This window comes from Thunnus thynnus, chromosome 20 (genome assembly GCF_963924715.1).
Source record: "Thunnus thynnus chromosome 20, fThuThy2.1, whole genome shotgun sequence".
NCBI lineage: Eukaryota > Metazoa > Chordata > Actinopteri > Scombriformes > Scombridae > Thunnus > Thunnus thynnus.
Genome location: NC_089536.1, coordinates 20,462,009 through 20,481,778, shown reverse-complemented (window position 1 = coordinate 20,481,778; position 19,770 = coordinate 20,462,009). Strand labels below are relative to the sequence as shown.

Below are 19,770 nucleotides of genomic sequence, written 5' to 3'. Positions count from 1 at the left end.
CCAGACACACACACACACACACACACACAAACACACAGACATAGACATACAGACATACGTACAAAGAGCAGTGACTGTACCTACCATGACCTGAGGTTGACTGATGTCAACACCTTCTTAGCCCAGATGTACTTTGGATTAGACACCTGCGTGTGTGTGTATGTGTGTCTGTACCTGAAAGAGCGTATATGTGTGTGCATTTTTTTTCTAAAGCTAACCCAGTTCTACATTAATACAATCCAGCTATTATATACTGCCTAAACTTGCATGCACACTGTATTTTAACTTCGATGTATTCTCCTCTCTCATACCACATCCATAGGAATTCATATTCATTTCATGTCATATTTTGTGGTTTCATGTCATACACGTACAGTACCTAGTTTTAATTTTATTCTTTTTGTTTATAATCTGACTGTGTCCGAAATCACTATATATAGCTCACTGCAATGTTTCACATTTTATGGATGCAATATGTGCAATGATGCAAAATGACTGAAGTGTCCACAATCTCAGTTTACTGCTCAGTATTTAAAAAACTATTGAGTGTCTAATATAAGTATAGGGAATAGTACATTAGTGTACTAAATGCTAACTTGCTCACAATAACAATGCTAACATGCAGATGTTTAGTAGGTTTATCTGTACAAAATGCCATGGCAGTCCATCCAGTACTCATTGACATTATCTCAATCTGGACCAAAACTGGCTAAAAACTACATCAAATCAACTGAAGTTTTGAACCCAAACTTTTTTTTAGTCTTACATGTCTCTTTCCTTTCCTTCAGGGTCGATGCATCAACTTCACAAGAGTGAAAGAGGAGTCAGCAGCAGCCAAGGCCCCACCTCGCACCCCGATCCATACACCCTCTCCACCGCCACCGCCACCGGACTACCAGCCTGAGACCCGCACCCCATCTCCCACCACCTCCAGTCCTCCTGCCAGATCACCCCCATCAGGTCAGCTACCCCCAGGACCACCACCAGCCCGTACACCCCCTGGGCTCCCCTGTCCACCGCCATCACGTCCACCACCCAGCCTCCGACCATGAATTACACAGACAAACCCCTCCCATCCCCCCATGGACCCGCTTCGATATATCACAGACTTACTCCTCTGTTGACCAGCTCTTTCAGTTTGAAGGTTGTGGTCCTCGCTGCCAAAGATTCTCCTGCTATAAGCCAAAGATCAGCAGTATTTTGAATCCCTGGTTTGTGTCGTTCTCTGTTTCTAACTTCTTGTATTGGAGAGACTGTCAAGTCAAACTTCAAGCTGAAATCTGCACTTTGTATATTAGGAAAGGTAGGTCACTCATATGACATGATTTGAGGCTTTTTCAAGAACAATTTTTGCTTTTTGTCACCTTTGAGTGGTTTGTACATACAGTGTAATCCACTGACCAGTACATGTTGCCACTTCACATGGTAAATTCTGGAGGACAAAAGTGTAAGGATAGCAGAGAAACTTCTCATGAAAAATGTATTTTTGCTAACCTCAGTGCTCTCTGCTTCATGACTTTGACAAGCTGTTTGACTTGACAATCTGTCTCATACAGAGTGAATGGGGTAATTAGGGGAAATATTTTACTTAGTGTTGGCATTTGTGAGATCGGGGAGGATTGTTGCTGGACAGCAAAGCATGTAGGGACAAAAGTCCACAGAAGAATACTGCAATGGATGAAATTTCTTTGTTGTCTTTATCAACTACTGAGTTATGCCATTGTGATCAAGAATTAAGGTGAAAAGTAGGTAGTACATGAAAATCTGAGATGAAAAAGTTTTGGAGAATGGATTGGGTTGAGTAACTAAGATGAAAAACGTCTGATTTTGCTGAAATTTTGCATTTTGGAAATTGCATTTTGGAGCTTGTTACTTATGTTCTCAACTTTTTGTACCTTTTTGTGATGTTTCTTGTATCCAACAACATGCAAAGCCAACAAATTCCAACTCTTTGATACAGAAATTAGCAAAATTATGAAGTTACACGATTTGTGGTCCAGTTTTTGTACCATTCAGTGACAGGGAAGTGTACAGATGTTTTATGGAAGTTATGTTTTTACAATATATGTTCAAGATGCGTTTTTGAATGCTACGTTGGTTGATATATTTGAGGCTTTGGATTTGTCCTTAACCACCTTTTCATGTAGTTGAATTTAGAATACAGCCATATATATTTTTTGTTTTTTTGGTATCTGCGCACATAGACTGCTGGGCAACTACAGTATGTATTTGTTTTTGTTAGCATATGGACATTGAAACTCATCAAATCAAGCAGCCATAAATCAGGTTCTCAACGTCTCTCCTCACGTTTTATTCACAATCCTGATACTGTACTTTGATACCATTATGTGTGTTTTATGTCTTCAGTTTTATCACCGGTCACATTGCAACTGCAGGGCAGTTCAAAGAGCATCTAATTTATTTTACTCCCCGAGAGAAACAGAGGAGAGTACTTGAATATCGACAAGGTGTCCAACCACCAAGACGGACACTGTGCGCAGAATTTAGAAACACAACGGCTAGCCAGCTAAAAGTCAAATAAGGCCTACCAGCTTTTTCCATCCCCTCAGCTACACTTAAAAAAACCTTTGTCGACACTGAAAGTGATCTAGTTACATTTTATGTTGTGTAAATTGAAAAAAACACGAGAAATTGTGCGAATCTCATTGTGCGTTATGCACTCTGAAGCTCCTCACTAGCAGGAAAAGAGACGCAGCTAGCGACAACAACAACTGCTAACAATGACAATGTTAGCAGTGACCACATGCTAATTTAGAGAAAATAAAAACAAAAAATGAACAAGAGAGAAAAGACAAATGAGATTTTGACTTCATGGTGTAGAAAAGGGGTTGAAAAATGCTGGTATTTCTTCTATATCCAGCGCCTTCTGGATTTTTCTTTGTGTTTGTTTTTTTACCTTTCATTTTAATGTACGTCATTCAGTTATGTCCTGTACCGTTGTGTTACAACATGCATTCATAATCGGTCACAGTGCCTTAAAGCTGTTTCACTGCTGAGCTAGCTAAAGGAAAGTACAACCATCACACAAAGTTTCATTTCACTCAAAATGCCTTTTAATGTCACCTATATCCTAGCTGAAACAACTTATAATGACAAGGAGCTACATGTAGCAATCATTAAATAATTATGATGCATTGGTATAATTACCATGAACAAAATTAGACACTTGGGCAAGACAGTGTTCAGTCTTGTGTTCATAGTAATTATACTAATGTGATAGATCTCATGTATTTGGCATCACTTCATGAAGTTAAAACATGTCGCAACTCTTACACAGCATTTTATAATCTTGATATTCATATCTGATTGTCAGTCGGTACAGGTAAGTTTGATTGTGTCTTAGAAAAGTCAGACAGATTTCCAAACCAAGAAACACAGTTTTATTGTGTTGCATTGAAATTTGTTGCAATATCAAACTGCATCTAAGTTGCTGAGGAATCTAAGCTTTCTAGGAAGCAAAACAAAAGCAGATGTCATCACCTCAGTTGAGATTTATTGGTGACACCATGGAAGTGAGAAAGGAGAAACAGATGTATTTCATTTGTGAAATACACATCAACACTTGCTCAATTTAGAGATTGGCTAGAGATGCAAAACAATGTTATCCTGGCCTCATCAGTGGATATATCTTTGTTTGAACTGTCTGCTCTGATCAGAACAAATAGATGATGTCTGGTGTAGATGTTCCACTTATGCAGTGTTTCCACTACATGGTACTGGCTCGGCTCGACTCTACTCGCTTTTGGTACTACTCTGGATTTCATTTACCACTGCAGATAGTACCTCCTTAATGTAGCTGGTCATCATAGTGATGCCACATGAAACTGCTGTGAAGTCGTCATCATCGCGACACACAAAGGAACAATGGAGGATATTGAAGCGATGGTGTTCTTTATTCTCTTTATTTGTCACAGCAAGGAGAGATGCTTTGTTTCAGAAGAGGCTGAAGGCAGCAAGACAAAAAACTGCTGAAAAAAACAGAAGAGTTTTGTGTTTCAGGTAGTCCAGTGAATAAAAAAATTGCAGCCGCTATTGTAGCTTGGCTATTTAAAAATGGCGGATTTGTGCAGGATGTCCCGTGTCACACAAGTGATGATTCTAGTGACAATTCTCTCTGACCAATCAGTGGTTTGCAGTGTTTTCACCTTTTAGTAGCGGCTCAGCTTGCTTGGAACCTCGACAGAGGTGATACCAAAAAAAGTATCTGGTACTATCCACAACTTTTACCCATGGAAAATCAAAAAAGAACAGTTCCAAGCGAGTAGAGTCGATTCAAGCTATACCATGCAGTGGAAAAGCAATATAAGTACAGCACAAAATTATTGAACTTATAAGGCTTCAAAGAATTATTGTGAGAGCTAATTCAGTTCACCGATGACAGTTTAAATGCTGCATAAATGCAAGATCAGTGCTTTAAGGGGAACTTTCGCAGTGCCTACCAAACAGAGATGAGATGCATTATGTTAATCAATGTCTTTACATGTATAAACAGCAGTACTGAAGCAAATATGAAAGACGTATATGATTTTCTTTGTTGGTTGACATGACTTTTTTTAAACAGTATCAATAAAGGTTGACTTCCAAGCTTCTACCAGAAAGTTTATGTGTGTGATTTCTGCTTTGAGCCATGTGCAATACAGGATCCAGTGTCTGATTTCCCATTTACAGCTCCACCCTTGCAGGTTTGGACAGTGGATAACTGTACCATTCATGGTTATCCCTGTACACAGCCCACACACACACATTTTAGCTAACCTCATAGGCACAGAATGACCTGGCCATGCTCCAGCTAAAGGTCTTAAACTCTCACAGTCCACACACACAGACATTTTAACTGCGTGATTAAACTCCTTCTCAGGACTGTGTATAATTCTTACTGGTACATTGAGTTTGGTGACCTCACGAATTTCCAAGCATAGCTCCACCTAACTTCAGTCTGTGGAATTAAAAATGACTGAAAACAGCTGTGTTGGTGTTCAGGGCCTTTGAGATCATATTCAGCATAACTTATTCACATTAAACTCTTATACCTGCAACTGAGTCTCCCCTTTTCCAAGAATACACGTTTTTCGTAACAGACATAGCAAGAAAAGCACAGGTTTAACTATTTACTAATTAACATAAATGACTAGGTGTGTTAAATTTAGGTTTCAGGCATCCTGAAGAGTGAGCCAGCTAGCATGCCCTGTAACGAGAACACCTCCATGGGATACAGACATATTGATTTTAATTAGTTACACCTGTGTTTGGCTACTTATAATATCAGCCATTTGAAAGGAGCAATTGACAAAAGTGTATGCACCACTTACGACTGTGTGTATGTTTGTTCATCAGTGCTGTGATCTTGAAGAAGGCCTGAGGACTGAAACATCATCTAAATAAAAGAGAAATGCATATGGAGCCAGTGTGTTGCGGGACGCTGAGCAAAACTCGGGAGATTCAGCAGCACAAATTTTCCCGTTCTCTATTTCTCTGTTTAGCGTTGTCAGGTTAGGCTAAGCCCTTGTTGCTAATGTTGGAGCTAACCCCCTTCACTTTTCCAGCAGTGGGGAAACAACAGACATGACTTTTCTTGGTCTTGAGAAGCTGCAGCATTTATTAACTGACACGCTGTTGTCTTTATTGTACATTTGCTGTGAGATTGACAACTTTCAGCTAACCTTTTCCTCTTCTCTGTTTGCATTCACCATCACTTTTCTGCTGCTTGCTCTCTCATTCAACCACTCACTCGCTACACATACACATATTACACACTGCTCTATTACTTAAAAGCAGCTACCCCAACAACAGTTTCCCAGGCAATGACACAGAGGTTGGTTCTAGTTTCAGAACAGCACTGCACAGAAGCTCCCAAATGCTATTGATCTCCAAATGAATGGATATTTGGCGTTATTTTTTGCATTGGCCTGGTGGGAGTCCATGTTGGTCTGGCTGCCAGCCAGGCCTGTACAATTATAGGGGAAACACTGCCCTTTTAGTTTAGCATGTTATCATGTTAACATCTGCTAATTAGCATAAAATAAGTACAACTGAGTGGAAACTCCAGATATTTAGCCATAAACCAATGTATTGGACAAATTTTGACCTGATGATCATCAAAGTGATTATAATTCAGCTTAGGGGGACATGAGTGTTAGTGCCAATTTTTCATGTCAATCCATCCCATAGCTGTTGATGGCATTAGAACATTGTTGCTAACATGGCTAAAAAAGTATTAAGAGAGTTATTAAAAGAGGCTAAAAGAGTATTGCTGTATATCTAAAAGTTTAAAGAATCTGTGTCCAAATCTGAGTTTACAGAAGGTGAAAAACAGAAGTGAAAGTAAGATGTTTGCTCATTGATGTCATGGTCAAGTTCACATCCTAAGAAAGTTCAGTATCATACGTTCTATTTAACTGGGTTACTGCATCTGAGTGATTACTTTGAGCAGCAGCCCAAAGCAACATGAGTTGTGAAAGCATGTGAAGTTAGCCAGGGACACAAATATACTGCACTGTGCTGTAATGAGTTCCATTCACTAAGTTCCACTTATGGAAGACAGAACCAGGAAAGCGGTGTCGCTTTGGGGGATTTTCTAAAGCCTTTTATCCTCCTCCTCTTCTTTGCTAATGGAGGGAAGAGCTCTATCCAGTGAATTTCCCCAAATACTTCTTGCCACGGCTGGGCTGGGTCCACCACAGGCTATCATCCGGTCACAAGCTTAATGCTAACCTTTTGACCTGTACCTCCCAAATCACCAAGAGACAGCTAGTAGGTAGGAAATGATGTAACTACTGGACTTTAAATTTAGGTCCATTTGCTGCAGTGTATCCAAACATGACACAACTCCTTTAGCCAACAATCAAAGTGTTACATTAATAACCTAATGCATATAAAACCACTTGTATGTGCTCAGGGATTATTCAAAATCTATTTCTCTGGTTGGTAATGAATTTAATACAGCCAGAATCGCCCCTCCTGAGCAGTTCCAGCTGGATAATTACTGTGGAGTCTGCGTTTTTCCCCTCCACATGCAGAGGAGAGAAGGATGTGGGATGTTGAACGGGGTGGGCTGAATGAGAAAAATAGAGAAGAGAATGGAGAAAATGAGGCAGACAAGAAGTCAGTCCTTTAAACAGACACGCTGGACGAGGGAGGGAGCTGAACAAAGCAAAAAGCAAGAATAACAGCAGCTGTGACTCTGCCTCGCAGTTCCATCACCTTCACAAACCCCAGCTCCTCCTCTGTCTTCATTCTGCTTCAATTTTGCCTGACTTTTGGTTTATTTTATTAACCTTTTGGTTTGAAGGTTATATCTTTACTTTGTTAGTAATAAATCTGTTCACAAGTTATCAAAGCCTTTATGAACAGAGTAAAACAAATTATAAAAAGATTTATTTTGAGACATATTTGTAATATAGCAAGCCTTAGGCAGGCTTAGTAATTCTGATCTTGATCAGTTATACCGCTAAAGTATTCATTAATAATATATAACAGTCTAGTTTGGCAGCGGCTGATATGCAGGCCCCTGTCTAGTGACCAGTGGATACTGGGTTCAGCTGTGGGTAGGCCAATGCAGGGGTGTTGGGGCAGGGAGGCATGACCCAGAGGTGGAAATGAAAATGAATGATGACTGATTAAATAAAATAAAATAATAAGGAAGGATGAAGATTGGACTGGTTGGATGGAGAAATTCAACTGAAAAAAAAACAACAAAAAAAATGACATAAAAACAAAACCTCTTTTTTTTTTTCAACAATAACAAAATCCATTAATTATTATACCTCCAGGGTGGACCCTGCTTGCCTACATTATACACTGTAAAAAGGTCCCAGACAAACAGTGTTTGTTCATAACTGCAGCTCTCTGAAGTGGCACTCTTTGACCGTGATGCCATGATGACTTGACATGATGCGATGGAGGAATGTATGCATAGTTACCATTGGTTACCAAAAGATACACCAACATGTCACATGGGTCACAACCACTCAAATCTCAGTCATTTGTTTATGGCTACAAATTTTATTGTGAAATGTGAAACAAGTCATTAAAATCTTTTTGTGTGTGGTCAATCCCGCTGAATATTTGCAACAGATATTAAAAGAGTGTGGTGTAAAAATCTATGGAAATGCAGGCTCATGATGATATTTGAGATGCTGTCAGTAGCAGTTTCACTGGCTGCACTGTTTTCTGAAAGCATTCATTTTCCAAAAGTGTGAAATTTTTTTGGTGCAAATATATTTATGCCACAAACTCAGCACATTCTTGTTGGGGTTTTTTCAAAATGTGTTGAACTGCAGTGCAGGCATTCATCCATTCACAATATTTCAGACATTACTTGTAATGTTTTGGGGGGATAATGTACAGTACAGTGTAAGTTGTGACACATTCAAGTGTTTATATATTTATTCTAATTCGCCCAAAGTGAGGCACTACAGTTCCAGGTCAACATTTAAAAATTTAACAAACCATATTTCCTACATTCCTTCTCCATGTCAGGTGTTGTCCTTGATTGAGTGCCTGTTGAACCATTAATTTTCTAAATGAGCACACAGCTTGTCCATGTTTAAAATAAGCTTATTCTTATCAGGCTGTAACTCAAGAGTGTTTCAGAGCAGAAAATACAGTAGTGCTGAAGACATTAAAGGACCGGTGTGTAGAATTTAGTGGCATCTAGAGGTCAGGTTGCAGATTGCAACCAACTGAATACCTCCCCTCCCCCTCCCTTTCCAAGTGTGTAGGAGAACCTATGGTGGCCGCAAAACCTCTGAAAAACATGAAAGGCCCTCTGTAGAGCCAGTGTTTGGTTTGTCCGTTCTGGGCTCCTGTAGAAACATGGCAGTGCAACATGGCAGCCTCTGTGGAAGAGGACCCACCCCCTATGTAGATATAAAGGGCTCATTCTAAGGTAACGAAAACATGACGATTCTTATTTTCAGGTGATTATACACTACCTAAAACATACTTCTGAATATTATATTCAATTTCTGCCAGGTCCGTTCCGCTGGATGCCACTAAATTCTACACACTGCACCTTTAAAGCTGGATTTATAATGGACGCAAGGGGTTGAAAGCAACCCCTACATACTGTATATATATATGTTTTGATATAGTTCAGCGTCTGATTTCACACATTGATAGCCCCACCACAATACTTAATCATATTCCACATCATAACTTTTTGACTTCAATTTGAGATATACAGATAACAATTAGCTACACACAGCTAATTGTTATCTGTATGAACTGGAGTTACATACAGATAACTTCAAAGCAGGAGAGCGAGAGGAAAGCCCTTGCTAACTGCTAAGCTAAATGTTAAAAGAATGTCTTCGATCAATGAAAATAGAGACCGGAGCCGAAGTATCAAAACTTAACAGAATTTATTTTCTTGTACAAGAAGGAGCGTTTCGCAGTGCAACACACAGGATGAGGTTACAAAGAAAAAGGTTCCCAGGAGCGCTTATAATAGAACATAACATAAGCCGTTTTCAGTTCCCCTGTCCAGGAGTCATCCTACCCAATTCACCCCCAGATGACATGTCTCACCCTGTCCCCAACAAATTTTAATTTCTACATCTTCCTCTTTACAAATATAATGCTGAACTTCCTTTAACCTTAGCTGATGAGTCTGCTGATGTTGCAGAGTTGCAGTACAAGACAGGAACAATTCATCATGATCAGGTTAAAATAGTAACACACATACACAGTGTAATCATAATTTTTATAACACCAAAGTAACTAGCAGATCTGAAAAGCGTGTAAACAACTGTGTAACTTGCGAGAAAGTCACTAAAATAAGGAGAGAACTAAGAGTGCTTGAGCACTAGTATATGTTTAAATGTACAGCAGCTAATTAGCCGCATTAATGAAGAATATATCACAATTAACTGGGTTGAGATGCAGAAATACTACCAGTAACACAGAAACTCCAGCAACAGGAAATGAGACAATACACTTACCACAGTATGTCAAGTCATTTATGATTGGTTTGCAGAATTTATTTGCGGAATTTTCGTAATAAATGTCTGAGAATAACCATGCCCAATCCAAACCCAATATCAGGAAAGTATTACAAAAACTTAAATGTCAATATTTTGAATTTGGATTGAAACTAATTTCTAATACATTTTAGATGGGTACTATTATGCACATAAGATCCTAAACTACATAGATAGAAGGCTATTGTGCATTTGGGTTTCCAGTGGCTTTAAAAGTTCCACAGGGTTTTTGCAGCCATGTTGTTTGTGTGAGAGGGGGAAAACAGCTCCGTACCACCTTGTCTCTCGGGGTCAGTGCACATCTGAATAAGAATACAGGTGGTTCTGTGAACAGTGGTTGGAGAGATACGTTGCTCTGAAGAATGCTCCAATTGTGTTTAATGATGTTTCTTATTTGAGATGCTTGTTTACTATATTGTGTCATAAAATATGTTTTTGAAGACTGGTGTGGTTTCTTTTTGGTTTCAAGTAACTGTTTTCTATTTAAGGACTTGGCTCTTTGAAGTGATTTATTCACTGTATTTCTTTTGTATCCTGGTTCAGTGAAGTGGTTTGTCATGTCTGTAACCTCGTCATCAAACTCTTCCTCTGTGTCACATACTCGTCTTAATCATTGGAACTGACCAAATGAAATGTTGTCTATAAGAGTCTTTGGATGGAAACTGTCGGCCCTGAAGATTATATTTCGATCAGTGGTTTTTCGATGGATCAGAGTATGTAAATCCCCATCATCTGTTTTTGTGATTTTCACATCTAGGAAATTTCCTTTTTGCTGTATTCCAAAGATAGTTGTAGGCTATTATTGGTGGTGTTCAGATATTTATGAAATTCAAGTACTACATGTTCTTCACATTGCATAAAGAATATTAGATGGTCTATGTAGTGTCCAAACCATTTTATTTTGTCCAAGTAAGGGTTGTATGAGCTCTGAATGAATTTCTCCTCCCACACTCCTAGAAACAGGTTGGCATAGGAAGGGGCATAGGTCACACCCATTGCTGTGCCCCTCGACCATCTGTACAGCTGTTCCTGAAAGACAAATACATTATTCTCCAATGTCCATCTTGTGATTTCAACAATAAAATCTGCTGGGTGACCTGGTTCATCTCTCATTTGTAGGAAATGTTGCATAGCTTGTAAATCTTCTTCATGATCAATTGTGTACAATAATTACAGCATTGTAATCATGTATGTATCTCCCATGTTTTTGATTTCATCAGTTTGGTTTAAACCTTGAGTAGTGTCCTGGATGTAAGACTGCAGGTCTGGAACAAAAGGTTTGATGTGGCATTCAGTGAATTTTGAGATTGGTTCCAGAATTGAGACATTTCCACTGATGATGGTCTGCCAGGCGGATTTGACAGATTTTTATGAATCTTTGGCAACATGTAGAAACAAGGCAGTCTTTTTTTCTAGTAGGAAGGCATACTCTTTCTCTGTAATCCACTGTTCTGCTTTTACCTTATTCAGAATTTCCATCAGTTGACATTTCATGTTTTCCAAAGGATTTGAGTTAATGCGAGAATAGTAATGTGTGTCATTCAGTTGTCGGTGTATAATCTCTGCATTCACTTTCATTCATTACATTCATTTTAGCCATCAAGACTTGTAGCCATCATGACTTTGTTTGTTGTGTGATATTGGTGAGACTGAATATGAAGTCCATGTCATGTTTTATTGTCCATTATATATTGATTTAAGGACTATACTTTTTTGGTAAATGTTACCTTTTTTGGTAAAAAAAAAAAAGTTTTTTTTCCGATGAGTTCCTCTTGATGGCTTATAAAATCTTATGCTGTTCTTGTCTGACCAATGTTTCACCACTGCAACAGTCCTTTTGATGACAAGTCCATGTGGGCATTTGTATGTGCATGATTCAATAATTACATTCATTGTGATAGATCGTGGGGGTTGTGGTGAGCAGAGGAGTTGCAGTGGGTGGACTTGTCTTTGTGTGTCACTGTCTCACACTGTTTTACTGTCCTAAGAAGCAACTTACCAGCTGAAAACTTGTTGCCTGTATGAGAAAAAAAACTCCATTGAAAGAATCACGTGTGTTGTTTCTAGCATCTGACAGCTGGCTTGAATGGCAGGCTGTGGATTTTTTAAGTTGTTCGGATCTTAATTTATTTTCACAAACAAAGGTCTGGCAACGCGTGATTATAAGTGGTTATTAAATGGTTCTACAGCCACATCACAACAGGCATTTTCAGCTCTCTGTTTTTTAGTCTGGTTCACAGATATTCAGACAATATTTGTGGGGAGTGAATTCCTCCTTTAACCACCATCATGAAGCAAGCGAGGCTGCAGGGAGATTTGTGCAAAGCCTCCGTGAAACATGTCATTATATAAAGTCTACAACAATATACACACTTATACATGCTGTTCTAATGAGAGGAGGAGATATTGCTGTGTGATTATAACTGTTACTGAATGGCCCATGAGGCAACTGTATCATTTAGAGTGGACGACATGTTTACTGTTGCTTGGTTTTCTCCTTCTGTAATATTTGTGTTTTCTTTCTTTCTATCTTTTCCTCTTTCATCACTTTTGGTTCTCTTTTCTGTCTTCCTTTCTCTCTTTCTTTCTTTCTTTCTTTCTTTCTTTCTTTCTTTCTTTCTTTTTTTCTTTCTTTCTTTCTTTCTTTCTTTTCTATCTCTGCCTCTCTCTCTCTCTCTCTCTCTCTCTCTCTCTCTCCTGGACTGAAGAAAACCGAGGCCCATAGGAATGTGCTGATGGCTGAGTGTTTCATCTTGGTCTCACATTACCGCCCAGACTGAACCTCACTGACCCAACATACACACACACACACACACACACACACACACACACACACACACGCATGCACGCACATACACACACACACACACACACAGATGCTGGTATTTGTCATTGTGCCTGTATTTTGATGCCCCTGGTATCCACAGTAACTAGCTCGAGTGCAAACAGCCGGCTGGAAAGATGGAAAGCTGTCCTGTAAGCACGGTGGTGGTTTTTTCATAGTTAAAGCTGAGTTTATACGACCATACTCACTGTTTCTGAACCCTCTATATACTGCTACATGGGAAAACCTTGCACATTCATCTGGCTCTTTTTATCCATTATAAGCTTGTCAGTCTAGTGATGGCAGATAAATTCACCTACAAGATTAACACGAGATGATTCTTTTGCTGCTTTTCTGCTGTTGTTGTTGTTTTCTGTTTTTCCCAACATCGCTCCCTCCCCCTTTTTAGCAATGAAAACTGTGGACTGACTAAGTTCGTGCAGGGAAAACAAAAATAAACATGAATCATGCTGGAAACACTACTGAATTTCTGAGTTATTGAGCTATACACCCCATTGATTTCACACAATCTGTGTATTTGGTGTGAGAGTATGGGTTGCAACACATCTCAGTGGTCTTGTTGAAAACAGGCCTTTTCACAGATAGGGCGAATTCATTCCACCTGGCTGTCAACTCTGAACCAAAATATTTGCTGCTCTTCAGTAATTTTCCAACACAGATGATGTTGTGGACTTTGGAAACCCCCGAGTGGCACAGACGCCAACCAAATCGTCCATATTGCTGACTCACAGTGCTGTAAACAGTGTGTGTGTGTGTGCCAGCATTAGTCTGATTTTACAGCTTTTTCAGTTTTTGTTTTAATTTATGTTTTAATGTTTTATTGATGGACATGGCTGAGTGGAGTGTTGTTTGGAGTGGGCTGTTTTATGTATATAGTGGCAATTATTTCACAGTAGCAGCTGGCAAAACACTAAAACAATAAAACAACTCTATTTCTTAAATCATTTTTCTTAATTCCTGTTTATTTAAAAGGCATTTCATGCTTAAATTTTATATTACTTTTATTTCCAGTTTTGTCATACTCTACTTGCATGCAAAGATCCTTGAGCAATAGCACAGACGATTCCTTGGTATCTGACAACACAATATTCCGGTTAGACGGTCAAAAACAAGGATAAAAAAAATCAAGACACATTCCTGCCAGCAAAAACACAGATGTGACAATTACAGACATGTTGCCTGACGTGTCTGCATGGGCCCAATTAAACTTGATCTCAGGCGATTTCCTCAACTCATGAATCTTGAGATGCACAAACAGTGTCATAGCATCAACAGGCAGAGATGTTGACAACAGTTGGGCTGTTGGGTTATTTTCAGTGTGTGTATGTGTGTGTGTCTTTGTGCCAGTTGCTGTCAGCATGTTGTTTGTGTGTTTATTTGTCTGTCTGTGTGTGAGATCTGTGGTTTTTGTTTTTTATTGACAGCAAAATTAGTAGTGTGACATCGTATTAAGGGGTTTTTGTCAAATCTAATAACCCAAAACTATTTCCAACACACTTTTGTCACAACTTCAACTTTGTCTGTAAATGATACACTTAAATGTCAGATGTCTGTTCATCAAACCTCCTCCATACAGCGATTGTCCAGTGATAGCTAGTAACCACAACTGTGTGTTCAGACAGAACGTGAGATCAGGGTAGGAAACTAACTTTTTAAACCAACTAACTACTAACCACCAAATTCACCAACGACTCAATAGTAAATCAATATCATCATTTTGTGTCTGAAATCTACCAGACACTTTCATATTTTACCAGCATTTGGCTGGTTGCTGGTGCTAATTTCCTACCTTGGGCTCGATTACACACAGTCAATTTTTCCACATGTTGAAATGGTTTATTTGTGGCGGCTGTAAGAGTGATAGTCTGCATTTAAAGAGTTTGAATGGTTGTGTTTTTTATCACCTTCTCTGAACTAGAAACACAACAGCAAAGGTGTAAGGAATGGATTAAACTCTGTGTTGGTCTGCTCTAGCATAAGCTACAAACATTAGCATACCTGGCTAACTAGCTCACTGCCTACATGAGTAACCAAGCGTTACATCCAAAGCCATGCAGCACATCTTTAGATAACTATGTTATTATGTTATTAATGTGGGGTTACAGGTTACGTTAGAAAAAACTTATGTCTGGACAGACTTATTAACTACGTGTCAACTAGCTTTAGAATAGAGTATAGAGTTTAGGGTAACATTAGCAACTCTGTCCTCTTCTTTTGGATTTAGAGTAGTTTACACTCCAGTAACCTCAGACAAACTCACCACATATACAAATGATTAAATGTGCTAGTGATTGTTGTTAACTAGAAAGAGAAGCCTGCTTTTGTTTACTTCTGTCTAAAAGCAGATTGTTCCCAAGAATTTCAGTTGATTAATCTGTTTCTCTGGAAACTGCATGCCTTGTTCAAGATCAGAAAGCAACATGAGTAACGGTAAACGGCAAATACTATGGAAGTTAAACCCACACCGCGTCATAATCATGTCACTCTTTGTGCGTCTGTGTAACAGCAACCGGTCAAAAAGGGTTAAAAAAAAGTATAGCAGCCATGGTGCCAGCTCTGCTTTGCTCAGCGGTGAAAGGAATTACAGTTCTGTGATGCAAACGTGGCACCAGGAGCTGCCTTCAACAGCCCCCCACCCCCTCTCCACACACACACACGCACACACACACACACACACACCCCTTCTCCCTCTTTCCTCCCTTTTCCTGCCAAAGCCAACGTGACCACTCAGGCCCCAGGGGCAACTTGTGTGGCACAGAATCCTCTTCCCCACCTCCTCTTCATCCTTTCTTCACCTCACATCTACTCTATATTACATATTCAGCTCCTTAATGACTATACAGTGACATATATTCACTATCACTTAGTGCCAGTCCAGCTCACGTCATGATTTCTTCATAGCACCATAACAAATCTGTCAAGAGCTATTTGAACTCTCTAAAATGGTTCTCCAGAGCACTACACTGGGAAAACAACATTGTTCTCTGCTGTACTGCCAAATGATTAGTAACTGGAATATTTTGTTGAGAAACACTGACAGTTGTCCAGGTTAAGTTCAGTTTGACCCAGATTGTCTCTAGTAAACATGGGTGTACCTTAAAACTTTTATTGCTGTGCAACCCCCTAACCAGGAAGTGGGAAGACAAGAAAGATAAACAGAGATCAAGGCCTGTTCCAAAACTCCCACACGAACACATAGACACACACACACAGAGCTGGTTCGCATGGAACAAGAGAAATAAGGGTGGCCTGGTTTAAAGAGAGAAAAACAGAACAAAGTACACAGGAGATAAAGCTAAAGTACATTCAGACTAAGAAAATAACGTCTTGTTGTTCCATCAGAAGTTGTTTCTTGAAGATGTTTCTCTGTCTGTGGAGGCCTGATTTGGATTTTAGCTTTTCCATTTGTTTGTTTCAGTCATACATAGGCCCAAATCATAAATATATGCAGTATATGGAGAATATCATCTAAAATGTTGCTTCACTACAGCTATTATATGTGATTCGGGACAGCTAATCCAACAATCTGATATAACTGCAGTCTTTCAGGGGTTGTATGAAAATTATTGGGGCAGGGAGGGGGGCTGAACTGTATGTTTCACTTTAGAAAAAAGCAAGGCTCTGTCTGAGTTGGTACAGTTCATTTTATGATTAATAACTAAAAGTACATAAAGTTTTAAGTTGTGTCCCCATGTTTAAATTTTAATATTTTAATGGAACAATAATTTTCACAGTGCAAATCACACATTAGAAGTAGGAATGACAAATTATGACAAAAATACCAACTCTGAAGCTGCTGATAGGTTTAAGATACACAATCTTTGTTGCTTTATCATGAATTCCAAATAATAAATCAGCCAGAGGAAAAAAAAATATAAACCTCCCCCTTTTCTGACCAGCACTCCCCCACCTAATAGTTTTTATACAGTCCCTAAAGAGTTTTCAGACTTCTCCAGCTGTAATACCCAAAGAAGACCAACAGTCTGCAGCTTTTTTGAGTTGTGGAAGGAGCTTGTGGCGCCTCAGGACACAGGAGACACAAGCAGAGACAGTCAGGGCATGACGTGACCAGACTCCAGGACCGGATGCAAATTTCACATTAACATGGTGGGTGCCTCAGCCTTCTTAGCGGCCAGGACACCCACAGTCTCCACTTTTGTGCTCATGTGCAAACACATTTTTCCAAGTTTTCTAGGTGTGTTGCAGGCCTGGTTTGAATTAATCCCCCTACCCCATTATCATGCTTATTCATTTCTCATAGAAAATAAATGGAGAACTCTTTGCTTCATGAAATTTCATCTGGCATTTAACAGTTGTGGATTTGTGGATGTAATGAGGAATCTCTGGGTTTTATGACTGTTTCAGCTGTGTTTAAATAACTGTCATTGGTGGACTCGGTATGCAGTATGTTAAAATGGCCTCTAAGGTGGCTGCACAAAGGAGAAAACATTCCAAAGTTCTGTAATGACTATCTAGTTATGGGTAAATTAGGATGAAATACCCTTATAGAGGGCCTCTATATGTGAGAATCTGGAATGAATTGCCCTCATTGGCCCTTTCAGTGGAAGAAAATAGGATGGTGCCTTGTAAAGAACCCCCAGAAATGATGTGCCCTTGAATAGGATGTAATACAGTGTCCTATGATGCCGTTGTAATGGGGTGAGCTGGAGGTTTTGTATGGGTGCCCTTCTATAGTGAACAAAGAAAAATGGAAAAAGTGCAATTTAGGGTTCCCCAAAGTCTAACATATTGAAGTGCAGAATTGGGTCCCCCTTAAATGAAGTGCCTTTCCTTTGAAGAACACAAGATACTTTGCCCTATAAGATGCCTTTATGATGGAATAAACTGGCCATTATGCTAGAAATGAATGTATCCTCTATGTAAGCTGACCATTAGGAAAATAAAGCACCCTTAAAAACATGTTGTAGTTGTTGTAACTGACATTATTCCATTCATTTGATTTAGTACAGTACTACTCACTAGTTTGCTCAGTCATACTCCCTTTAGATTGTTTGGGTCAGTGCAGTCTAAGCTGTAACCTTCATCTTACAACAATTTGTGAGGTAGGTCACATAACAAGGCTTTTTTGCAATTGAAATGAGTGTATGGATTAAATATGATTAAGGATGCATTACTATTGTATGTAGACTGTATTTTTAAAGTTGGTTTTATGTTTAGGCCTGACCAAAGCTGTATAACATGCTAAACAATGTGCTAGATGGATAGTAGCTAGCTAGCTAGATATCTACTTAGCCATCTCTATACTAAATACTTGGTACAAACTGGAAATCAATGTTGTGTAGTAAAACCTTAACCTCTTAACAATCACCGGGTCACCAGCAACCCACTTAAGCCAGTTGTAAGCAGCTTAGCATCACGCAATAATGAGTAAAAGCAATTGGCGCAATTTGGCTACTTGGAGACGTTTTGGAGAGGTTCGGGGACACCAGTGACACCACAAACTAAAAACTCCCCAGAGGTTAGGCCTAGAGGTCTGGAATTTTATACAGGTGTGGTTGACAAGATGTAGAAGATATGTGGTGATTTGCATAGTTCTGGCATAAAGCATGTCCTAGTTATTGTTATTCATATGGGTGAAAATTCCAAAAAAAAGGGTGGATACAATGCTACAAGGAAGTCATTGGAGTATTCTTTATGCAAATGTGTTTACAACCCTTTAGCTTGGATTAACTTGCACTTGTAGAGAGGGAGATTAGCATTGGGTTACCCTATGATTACAGAATACCAAGAAGAGACAGAAAATTGAAGACAATACAAAGGGATCTACAAAATGCAGCTAGAGACAGCAAAGGAGGAGATTAGAAAGATAAAGGTACATTTGCATTATCCATTAGCAATTAGAAGTATGTCCAGTAGAACTTAAACCTCTGTCTAGGCATATTAAAAAGTTTTAAAAATCTATCCTGTCATGAAATCTGGAAGAAAACCCTTTGAGTAACCCTGCTAACAGACAAACAAACATTAAGGAGTGAAAACAACTTCTTTGGTCAGGATAAAAACATACCCTACTAGTGCAGTTCTAGTGCTGTATTTCAGTGCCTTACCACCCCAAATAACAGGACAGGCATGACAAATGACAAGGCTGCCTAATCTGTCAAGGGTGTTTGCCAATTCCATGACACGCAGGAAGACAGTATTGTCACTGAACTTAAAGTGTTCCACTCTTCCTGTGCTCTCCCTATCAGCATTGTCCAAGCTATGCTTACATGCCTTAAAGAAAATGATGTGGACACAGTCTTCCCAAAGCTGAAAAAACTCCTCAAAATAAATGCTATATTGCAAGTGACAACTGCTTCAGTCGAGTGCTCATTCTCCAAATCGAAGCTGATCAAGACCCAGCTTAGAAACAGATGCTTTCAGATCTTCTGCTGTTGTCCATTGAGAGGGACGTCCCAACTGACCATACAAGGTCATTAACACTCACAAACTCATGGCCAAATGAATTCTCCTTTTATTTCACCAATCTTGTTTCTCACTTCCCTGAAAAGACTGCCCAAAACAGCAAATTCTAAAAATGTATCAGGTGCCCTTTATATTTTTTCACCCCTGCTCCTCAGACAGTCTGAGTCCACCACTGTCTATTGTATAATAAAGGGGAAGAGACAAGAGTAACTAGTACTCTTTCTATATATATATATATTTAGTGAATGTAGCCTGAACAATCAAGAAAAAACAACTGACATTTAAGAAAAGGGAACAACCACAGAGGGAAAGAAAATGTGTAGGTGTAGTATGACTGCATGGAAAATACACTCACTCATATACAAAGCAAATGATCTAAAATATCAATCACTTTAACACACACCAAACAAAGAACAATATGTTAAAGTACAATGTATAAATCTACTGTTTATAAGAAATAAATACCATCTCTGTTGTTTCTGTGCTGTACTGTACTCATGT

The 19,770-nt window shown here is 39.1% G+C and overlaps 1 protein-coding gene across 2 annotated transcripts in view; it reads left to right on the top strand.

Annotated features, from left to right (window-relative positions):
• Positions 1-4,610, top strand: part of antxr1c (ANTXR cell adhesion molecule 1c) — a 42,400-nt gene extending 37,790 nt beyond the window's left edge. For both annotated transcript variants that reach the window (XM_067575724.1, XM_067575725.1), the window contains exon 18: positions 789-4,610. In XM_067575724.1, coding sequence (XP_067431825.1) covers positions 789-1,052 — 264 coding nt within the window. In that variant the 3' untranslated portion in view covers positions 1,053-4,610. The remainder of the gene's footprint in view (positions 1-788) is intronic.
• The last annotated feature ends 15,160 nt before the right edge of the window (positions 4,611-19,770 follow it).